The sequence below is a fragment of the Manacus candei genome, unplaced genomic scaffold (assembly GCF_025592945.1).
Source record: "Manacus candei isolate 608988 ecotype Guabito, Panama unplaced genomic scaffold, ASM2559294v1 h1tg000017l, whole genome shotgun sequence".
Taxonomy (NCBI): domain Eukaryota; kingdom Metazoa; phylum Chordata; class Aves; order Passeriformes; family Pipridae; genus Manacus; species Manacus candei.
The window spans coordinates 20,017,265-20,028,039 of record NW_026138065.1 but is presented as its reverse complement, the minus strand read 5'-3'; the positions used below and the strand labels follow the sequence as shown (position 1 = coordinate 20,028,039).

At 42.6% G+C, this 10,775-nt stretch overlaps 1 protein-coding gene across 1 annotated transcript; it reads right to left on the bottom strand.

Annotated features, from left to right (window-relative positions):
* Positions 1-5,377: 5,377 nt before the first annotated feature.
* Positions 5,378-10,478, bottom strand: LOC127469429 (corepressor interacting with RBPJ 1-like). The gene is made up of 7 exons (XM_051783732.1): positions 10,327-10,478; positions 9,740-9,811; positions 9,370-9,504; positions 8,648-8,700; positions 7,940-8,023; positions 7,618-7,710; positions 5,378-6,169 (listed from the first exon to the last, which is right to left on the bottom strand). The coding sequence occupies exons 1-7, from the start codon at positions 10,475-10,477 to the stop codon at positions 6,119-6,121; spliced, it is 639 nt and encodes a 212-aa protein (XP_051639692.1). The 5' UTR covers position 10,478; the 3' UTR covers positions 5,378-6,118.
* Between the last annotated feature and the right edge of the window lie 297 nt (positions 10,479-10,775).

Here is a 10,775-nt window from a genome sequence, read left to right as displayed (position 1 = left end):
AACGCAACAGCTGCTCCTCTGCCCTACTCTAATGTGTGCGTATCAAAGGAGGAAGGCAAGAATGGTAAAGGTACTTGATCTAAGCAAAAAAACCCATCCTCTCTCTACAGGCTACAAATACAACTGCCCATCTTCCATCTTGCTACCTCTACAAACAGATCTCAAGATACAAGGTTTTAAATAACCAAGATTAAGCAATTGCAAAGGTCTGAAATTCTCTGAAGCTACATGATTTACAGATACAAGCTTGAAATCATCAACGTGCTTCCAAGCACGTCTTACATTAACCAATATTACCACACAATGAGAAGATATAAGTGACAAAATGGATGTTTTGTCACCAGGTATTTTTGAGTCACTCCATTGATTCCATATCTGATCCTGGGTACTAGAACACCTTAATATCATCAGATGGTCCCAGGTGACTCAAGACTCCCTCTGCTAAGCATCATACATGCAAAGTATGCATGTATCCCCTTTAACAAAGGGGAACATTTTTTTTCCCCACACGAAGTATTACTGAAGCATGGATTGCATTGCTTGGCACACTCTGGTGATCAGACAGATGAGTGGTTCCAAAAGGGGACTGTGTGAGTACAGAGGGTTAGTAAACCACAGTGGTTTAGATGCAGCCTATAGCACAGGGCTTAAGCTACTCCTTGACAGAAGCTGTGGACAAGCAAATCTGTGTTGTTGCTTACACTACTTCCCCCAAACATTGCTATAGGCCTCTCTCAGAAGGAAAACTACAGACAGGTTGACTGGATGGTCATTCTGATATTCCTGTGTTCTGCTATACCTCTCTGATGAAGGACATGGCATTGTAGTTTTGCCCAAAAAGCATTCTGAGAAGCACAGTCACAGCCTTTTTGGTTGTGCCCTGCCACAGAGGAAGGGCTATTAGGCCTCCCTCAGTTCTACCCACCTGTGACAGACAGAGACATCATAATCTTGGTGCCTGCCTTTCCCTGGTACTGCCATCTGTGCTCTGGGCTGTTGGCACAAGGACCTCTTGTTCTCTTTGCATAATCAGAGAAACCATGTTTTGAGCTGGCTTACATCAGGAAGATACTATGCTGGCCTTGAATGCTGGGTCTTGGGCCCAGGTCTCCCAATGACTACTATGTACTTTCTGTGCAGTTGTGCACAAAGATATTCTCAGACTAAGGGAAAATCCTTACAGGATGAGAGCTTAAAAACACAAGAGAAAGGTGAGGAAAAGGGATACAAGAAGCACAGTGGATTATGTGGTGATTTACAGTTATCTGTGTACATTGTACACTTCATAAAATTATGAATTCTTAGTGTCCTGGCTAGATAACCAGATCATAGCATCTTAGCTTTCTATTGCAGTCAAAATCTATATTCTGGCACTGGTATTTAAGAGATGGAGAAGAGCCAGGTGCAATTTCTGAAGAACTCAGCAGCCCCAGGCAGGGTGGTGCAAGAACACCTGGTCCTTCCAGGTCCCTACTGGCTCTCCATAACTTGCTCCTGTTGCATTCAGCTACTGAGAAGTTAAAGGCTTCCTTCTGCCTTTGGCACGCAAGCACCAGCAGAAGAGTTTATTGTCTGTCCTCAGCACAGCCAAGGGCAAGAAATGAACAAAGACTGGATTAAATTCATAGGACAGCAGTAACAAATGTTCCCCATAAACAAGCATAATTAGGTATTTGCAGGCTAATTAAAGGGTTTCAGAATAAGAAAGTGCAAAGCCAAAGTCCAAAGGTAAAAACAAAATAGATTTCCGTAACATTCCAGCTGGGCAGCAATGCCACCTACTGGCAGATATCCCACCACCGACTAACCAGGGAATAGGCAGCAGCTTTCTAACCAGGCCTCTCCTGACAAATCCCTCACTCTGGCACTACTGCTGTCTCACACCGCTGTCACCCAGAGAGCAGCACGCGAGTGGAGAGCAAAATGAACACAACTAGTGTTAGCCCTGGTGTTCAGTGCCTTACTGGAGAGGGCACCAGTGGTCAGCGTGCTGGTATGGGAACAGCTGTCATCTTAAACATTGTGCCTCTCAGACTGGATATTAATGTGTTCTTCATGCTGGTTGAAAGGGTTCAAAACATGTCCCTGTAGACCCCTCAGCACCATGTCCTGCTTGTCCCTCAGACAACACTGGATGTGTCATACTCCTTGGGAATCATAATTTAAGACCAAAATTGAACAGGCAGGAAAATAACCCCTGTTGTCAACAGCCAAATACATCATGATCTGTGCTTTGGACAGTAATTTTGATGATTAATTTTGTCCACAGATGGAACTAGGTGGCTGGGTGCTTGCCAGTAATTTTAAGCAGCAGCTCCTCAAAAGCTCATCCCCCTACAGCTTCAAGTACAACCAAGTAGCAGGCTGGAGGGTTCCCAGGTGTGCCCAAGACCTCATTCCTTCAGAAGAACCCAATACCCTGTAAAGTTTAGCCATTTCATGGAGTCCCCAAATCACAGTGGAGCTCCCCACCTTGAGAGCTGAACTGGAACCTTGGAGACTAAATATGCACAGCAAAGATCATGAGTTTTACACACCAAAGGACATCAGAGCTCCATTCAGCTGTCAGGGCCCATCCCCACACCAGGGCAGGTTTGGCAGGTGATCCCAGGACAAGTCACTTAGCCTCTCTGACCTCTGCTCTTCCCCTCTGTATAGAGCTCACTCAGATTTTCCTGCTACAGAGGATGACTGGGAAGCTCATACATTCCTGCAGCATGAAACACCCAGGTACATCAAAACAGCACAACTTGCCCAAGTTTAATCATACTAAATACTGAAGAGTTACCACAATTGCAGACCCATCTCAGTTCTGCAGGATGATACACCTTAGTTCCACGGAGCCAGATTCTTTCAAGACAAAGTGGTATTTATACACATTTCCTCAGCTTCATCTCTTCTACATTTTTGTGTGGGCAAAAGAGTGAATTTCAAGCAAACCATAAAGGAAACGAGTAACAAAGAATCACAGTGTCTTCTGTTTCTGGAATTTCTGTTGTCAGAAAAATTCAGCTGTTCTGATTCCAGAATGGAAAATGGTACAGGGACACAGAAAGTTGAGTGTGATAGCAAAGACTGTCACACACACACACACACACACACACAAGGTAGTTTTTCATCAATTATTCATCATTTTAGGAAGAATCTCAACTTTCCCAGCAAGATAAGCTTCTGCAGCCCCTTATCACCTGACCTTGGCCCCACACCATGACTTCTGACAGTAGCAGTCTCCCTCCATCCTTACCTCATACCTTTCCTATTGCTCTATTGTTCCAGCCTGCATCTTCACCCACAGTACGTACCTTTCTGAGACCTGGTAGCAAGTCTCTCTATCAGCCCCTTGCCCATCAGGTTGACATTCCATGTCACTTTACAGTTCCCTCATACAAATTTCTCAACCTGATGTTCACCACAATCTTACTGTTTAACCCTCACATCTGGTTCAGTCTGTGGTTCAGCTGCCACAATAGTGATTTGAAGCAGTATTAAGAAGCTATGCTTTAGTGAAAAAATCAACAGAATTAACTTCTTTCCTGAGGCAGCAAAGCATGGACAATTATTCTGGCTGTAAGGGCCTGTGCTCACTAGGGAGGACTGGAATCTGCTGGCCAGCTCCAGACAGGAGCCTCAAAGATACTCAGTCCCAAGAAGCATGTGATCTCAATGCTTGTGGGGAAAGACAGAGAAAAAAAGGGTGCAACATTACTCAAACCACTTTAGAAACCTGAGAATCTGCATGGAGATGGGTAGGAAAGAAAAGGAGGTTTATAAAAGCAGCAACTGCTGGGAAGTTTCAGACACCACCTGTAACTGACTGGGGAGGAGAGAATAAAACTGAATCACTGCCACAGAGCTTAAGTAGCTTGGTTCTCTAAAAGAAATGATTCCTTAGAAGTAAATGCTGGCATAGAAATATTTTAAAGCATCACTAAAGCATATCCAGCATGTCAGAACTGAGCAGGAAAAATTCCTGTCCTGAAACAGCAAGAAAGAGAAAAAGGATATGTTTGTTTTTTAAGAAAAAGCGGTTTGACTTGTTTTTGCATCATTAGAGTCAGCAACTACCAAAACCCTAAAAGAGGAACAGACCACATCATATTTCTAAAGGCTCTTTGCCTTTTCCATACTAGTATGGAACAGGGAAGGAGTTTTTACAATCTTGACGAAGGCACCAAAAAGCGAATTATTTCACTTAAGTCTGAACCTTCGAACCAATGCAGTTCTTCACAAGTGTGATCTCCACGTTTCCCATTCCTATTTGCTGCTTTCCATCTTCCAAATTTCTACTCCCTCCCCACCCTGACAAATCTTCAGAAATTATACTATCTTTATATAAAATAAAACCTAAGGAATCGGAAGGATTTTAGTGTCTTCTAGGAGAGTGTTTGGGATTAACCTTGTTATGCAAAGACCAGAGAAAAAAAGCTGCTTATCTGGGCAAGATCCTTTGACATCACTGGCTAGAAGATACCAAAGTAGCATAAATCAAAGCATTATCCTCACGAAAAAAAAGGGGTTTTCTTGTTTGTTTTTCCCCTTAATGACATTTCAGAGCAGTACTTCCAAAAAAGGCTTCCATTGTCAGATTACAAGTCAAGGAAACTCCAGTTCTTACCTATGTTTTTCCAAGTTTTATGTTAATAAGGATGTAAAGGCTTGCTTTTCCCGATCAGGGCTTTAATCTCTAAAGAATTACATCTCTGCAACAACTATAAAATGCTTCACAATAAAAGTAAACTAGGGAAAAGACAGGATTCTAGCATCTTCAGAAGGTTTCACACATCAAAATAGTTATAAAATTATCCCCTGAGCAATGGTACAGATCTTCAGGTTTACTTCAAAACACTGCAGGAGACACAGATGCAAGGAGTTTTCCACTTGCTCTTTAATGAACTCCCCACACTCTGACTGCTGTAGACCTGAAGCTCTTGTCAAAGTCAACTACCCTTGACTCCTTTTTTTCAGGCATTCCTAAACGGTAGTTCCTGGGAAGCACTTGCTTCGCGAGTGATTCAAGTGGGACTCCCATGTCAGGGTTATGTTCACAGGGGCCTGCTGGCTAACTGAAAGTCAAGCTCTGGAAGGAAGGAAGAGCACAAGCACTGAGCAAACTACCACAGCTAACACACAAGTTATGCTGGGCTCCAGCTGCATATCCATACCTGTCTCATCTCACAGTGGACTGTCAACATATCCAGAGAGTCACTGGCACTGCCTGCCTCTGATTTATTCCTGCAGCTCTTTCTCCATTAGGGTAAGGTATGTGGTGTGTGTCTTGCTTCACTTCAGACAGAGAAAGATTTGATACACAACTCAAAGGATCAGAAAGGCAGGCCAGAACTCCAGAGTTTTTAGGTCTAGGAACTGCAACTCCAGATGGGGGGGGTAAACTATTTATTGTGAGCTGCCTTTGAACAGCTGATTGAGATAAACAAAATCAGAGACCTTTTCTGCTTCTATTTTAGGATACAAATCATTCGCTACTGTTATTGCTCTAGAGTATTTTGCTTTTACATTTTCTAGTGAGAGAGAGCAATAAACTGTCCAGAGAAAGATCCTATCTCAAACTCTGAAAGAAAGCAATATATTAGTTAGTGAACTTCCAAAAAAACCATTTATGTAAAAGCATGTTCTATTTACAGAGGTCATTTTTCTCTTTAGGACAAGTATAACCACTACCAGAAAAAAAATATACATATAAGAAACACCTCATCTTTCAAACAGACATTTACAAATACTCTGGTTAAACTACTAGAAAAATTAAGACATTTGAAATTAACAGTGCATTCTGCATGCAGTTAGGATAGAAATTACATTATTTGACTTCAGTGTGTCATTTCTTATCATTGTCAATGACACACTCCTGGGCTTTTCTAAAAACACCACAGCCTGGCTATTACCTTAGGATCTCAAAAGGAGGACATGGATCTTCATTAGCAAGTTATTAGCTACTCTTCATTTTGCCATTAAAAAAGGAAATCCCGATTGTCTTCTCAGCAGGAGGGTCTGGTCTTGTCGAACTTGGCATCCTTTTCCCTGAGTTTCCCTTTAGTGTTTTGCTAGGCATGATGATCATTGACTTGGTGTATCTCCAAGTCCTTGGCCAGCACTCTTCCCGTTACAAGGCAGAGTTCAGAAATTCCAGGAGCTGCGCACGGTTCCGGTCTCTCTGTATGGCAGAGAAGCAGAGGCAGCAGCTGAACAGTTGAACAGACTCAGTGGAGCAAGGCTGCAGATCCCTGTTTTCTGTAGAGCTTTCACATCCACATTCACACAGCTGGATCTAACTAGCTATCAGCTGGGTGTGAGTGCCCGGGGGAAGCACCAGGCAATGGGTCCTGGGGACAGATGCCCTCGGAGACAAGCTGTCACTGTCACTATTGCAGGATACATGTTCTAAGTGGCTCCCTGCAGAGGCTCCATTGGGCTGTAATCATGTAGCTCATGGTCTGCTCAGGAGGGAACTCACAAGCAGAACAGATGCTGTTCTCTGGTGTCTGAGGCGACTTTCACTGTACACATAGCAAGTCTTGTGCTTTGGGAGGTATAATTGTTTTTTCTGTGCAAAAACAGCAGCTTGCAGCATAACAAAACATTGAATTTAGGTTCTTTCTCCACGTAAGAGATGGCTCAAGCAGTCAAAACACTTGTTTCAGTGTTTTTTATAAAAAAATCGCATCTTTAAATACTGTAAAGAATGGATGCTGTTCAATTCAGCAAGACCACAGGAACCAATCAAAAAAGGACCAATATCAAATATTTGATGTTAAATATTGTAATGAGCAGGTTACTAGGACAGAATTGACAAGCATAATTTAACACAAACTGCAGAGCCCCAGAAAGAAGATAATGCATTTTAGATCAAATTTAGCTTTATGAATGCTCATATCTGCTTCAGTACCTATAGAATGAATTGTTATTGCTGAACCAGAATCTGCCAAGCTGGATATACCTCAACGAAGTAGCACTTCTAACCCATACCGACTAGTACCAGAGCCCTCTGCAGGCCACTCTAAGGTGTGGAAATTGTTGAAAAGGGTGAACTTATTAAATAAGTGCTGAGTCCAAACACTCATAGCAATAGCACAAAACACTACTCATTATATCAATTTCCCTGGGTATCTCAGCAAAAACATTTGACTGCTTTGAGAGAACACATGGTCACGTGGTCCTAATACTACTGTTGTCTTTTTTTTTAATTCCTCTCTAAATAATGGCTAGTTTTGCATGTGTTAGAAAAACACAGTAAAGCAGCAATTACCACAGCTGATCACGAGAGACTGAAAGAAGATGAGTACAATTAAAACTAGTAAATTATATCAACAGAGAAAGCTATGAATCAGCTAACCATTAGAGACTGAAATTCTAAGAACCTGCACCGGCACCCTTTAGTTTATCTACTCATGCCTGAGTATTCCAAGCCCACTCGTAATACAAACCCTGCCAAAAGAATGAATTAAAATGTCTCAGATGGCACCATAGCCACACTAAAAGCTGCACTCAATTTACAACCCCTAAGTGCAAGACCGACTCTTCTACAAAAGACAGTACTATTGCAAAAATATTAAAAGATACAGTATCTTCTCTTAGGAATATATAGACTATTCTAACTCTTACCTCTATATCTTCCTTAGTCTTCTTAATTTTCATCTTAATTTTCTTTCCGGTTATCATGCTGTAGTTTTCATTCTTCTTTTTGTTTTTAAAGAACTAAAATGAGATCACACATTAAAAAAGCTTTGCTTTATTTTGTAATGTTACAAATCACAAGTAAAATTACAGATGATAATCTTTTATACTTCCTAACTGTTCAAAACAATACAGACAGATTTCTATTTGTTTATGATAAAACTGGGGATGTTATACACATTTTTATTACAGGACAGATTAAGTATTTAGATGAAAAATGTAATGGAGCTTCAGATTCACACAAGCATACCTTGGAAAGCTGGACAGGTCCTGCCTTCTCTCTCTTTTTCTTCTTTTCTTTCTTTTTCTTCATTTTGTTCTCTTTTTTCCTTTTCTACAAGAATAAGACATATATTCTTAGGCTTACAGACTCAAAAGGGTAAAATAAACCAAATCCACAAGTATATCTCAAGGCCCTCACTAATCAAGACACCCCTTCTGTTTGCCCTTACCACTGCCAGACAGGTAGTAGCTGAAATACAGAAAGTAACACAGCAGGGTTAGCAACCCTTGGGACCCTGAGAAACAGAAATGGTCTGATTCCCTGTTCTCTCCCATTTAATGTTGTCCTCATTTAACCCCAATATACAAAATCACTGAACAGAAGGTCCTGATAAAATAGAAAAATTACTACAGCAAGAATCTACTACCTGCTTCTCTCACTGACTAAAAATCAGTTCTTCTGACAAATTCTATACAGTTATCAAGATTCCCCACTACTCTTTTCTTCAGAGACTACTCTGAATGCTAGCTGGACCAGCAATGACTGGTAAAAGTAACTTCTAAATTATTTCTTTTTTTTGTATACAGTCAATTAAATGCCAACCAATCAGTTCAGCTACTGTAACCCTAAAAGCATGATTCAGATTTACAGAGCCACAGACAACAGCATTATGTCTCACATGACCTTTAAGGTTATTGTTTGTAAACTCCATATTTCTCTTTGTAAAATGTTTACCTTTTTGTTGTGTTTTTCTTTTTTCTTTTTCTTCGATTTAGACTTAGGAAAATCTAAAGTTAAGGAAAAACAAACAACAAAATCAAATCCTCTAAGTTTAGAATTCTTGAAAAAGGCATTTGGTTTTATGGATAAGGCATACAGAAATGTGAAACCTAGAAAGAAAATGCCTTAATTTAGCTAAACACATTGACACTGGTTGAAACTAACTCAGAGGAAAGCAACACATTAACTGACTGCCTCTTACTGGTCTAACATGGAAATTGAAAATACCTGATTTACTGTTTCTGCAGACATGCCAACTTTATGTGAGTCCTCAAAGGTAAATGCTTGAAATGTTAAGACCAAAGCAGGACTGAATAAAAAACCCCAACTCAGGTCTAAATAGACTGGTGAAGTAGAAGAAGATCTGTATTTTGAAAGTGTAATGATTAAAGGAGTTTAAATAAACACAACATATCGTTACAAAGTAACATTTTTTTAAATGGCAGTTTTTTATTTTTAAGTTACTTAAACTAACAAAAGAACATTGCAAACTGTCTACAAAGAGGCACCTTAACACAGTAATAGAAAAAGGTTATAGAAAAACACTGAACACACAACATTGGTATTCTGCACCATCACTTTTTGGTGGTTTAGCCACATTTAAAACAAGCTCTAAATGTTTCCAGGAGTACTATCAAAACTGGCAAACATCATGTGCACATGTGGAGGTAGCTTACCTCTACTACTCGAAGAAGATGATCTCGATGAAGAGCGTGATGAAGAGGAAGAGGTGGATGTGCTGCTAGAAGACGATGTGGATGAAACAGACGATGACCTGCTTCTGCTGCGTTTTCGTTTCCTTTTTTCTTTTCCTTAGGACAACACAAGGTAACAGTGACAAGCACGCTAGTAGTAACTATAGTCTACAAAAACGACTCTTCGCAGAACTTAAACACAGTGAGCCCCCGTGTGCCACGGTTACTAATTACACGGTTGCTAATTACCATTAGCAAGTGGCCATGCCCAGTATCGGGGTCCAACCCGGTGACTGACACAGAGCATCCAAACCCCAACACCAGAGCAGGGCAACAGACCAGCAGTGCCTACCTCGGACCTTCAGCCCTTCTTCTGAAGTTGCACACAGCGTCCTACTTTTTTCATCCTTGCTTTTATCCATATCTAGTCAAGAGGCAAAAGTACATTCAATAACATAATTTCCAAAAGATTTTGGAAATGGAAAAAAAAAAAAAAAAAAGCAAAGGCAGTGCGGAAACCGAGGAAACCCGCGAACACGCCTGAGGGCAGCCCCACAGAATCACAGAACGGGTTTGGTTGGAAGGGACCACAGTGGGTCTCCCGGTCCAACCTCCCGGCCCAAGCAGGGCCATCCCAGAGCACACGGCACAGGACCACGTCACCCTGCCCTCACACTGCACCACACTGAGGGGGGCCGCGCCTTCGGCCGCGTCCTCCCGCGTCGGGAACCGGAGGCCAACCCCCTTGTTTTCGTGCCACCGCCAGTGCGGACGCAAAGGGGGTTCTTCCCCACATCCCCTCCGTGTCAGGCTGCCGCTGGATCACGGGACCCGGCCGCGCAGGGAGCCCCGGGGCCGCGCACCGCCCGCGGCTGTCAGGGGGCTCCGCGCCCAGCCCGCCTGTCCCCCGTGGGCTCCGATCCCCCCTGCCCGACCCACCCGGGACGGGGACGGCGCCGCTCCCGCTCTGCCGCCCCTCTCCGCGCTCGGCCCGGGCCCGCCCGCCGACCCGGAAGGGCTGGAGCCGCCGCCGCCGCTTCCTGCCCCTCACACGGCAACGGGGTCGGCGGTGACACATTACCGAGCGCATTTCCAACCTCTGGGCTTCACCCTGACAAGTTTTGCGTCCCCCGTTTTAAAATACCATGTCCCCAGACACAAAGCAATCACGGGATACTGGAACAGTTCCTGATTCTGGTCCGAAATGAAAAAAATCCAATCCCTGCTGAGCCCAAAGCGGCTCCAAACAGAAGTAATATCCCGCTCTGATTCCAGTGGGTCCTCAGACCTTGTGGATATTCGTCTGGTCTAGCTTAGAATTTACTGAACTTCTATGTGCAGCTGCTTTACGATATTCAAGCGTAAACAAAAACATCTATGAAATACAT

Coding starts and splice junctions, on each gene's coding strand:
- LOC127469429 (XM_051783732.1), bottom strand. CDS start 10,477: ATGCGCTCGGTAATGTGTCACCGCCGACCCCGTTGCCGTGTGAGGGGC. Junction 9,505..9,739: donor AGAAGGGCTGAAGGTCCGAG/GTAGGCACTGCT, acceptor TGTTGTCCTAAG/GAAAAGAAAAAAGGAAACGA. Junction 8,024..8,647: donor AAGAAAAACACAACAAAAAG/GTAAACATTTTA, acceptor TTATTCTTGTAG/AAAAGGAAAAAAGAGAACAA.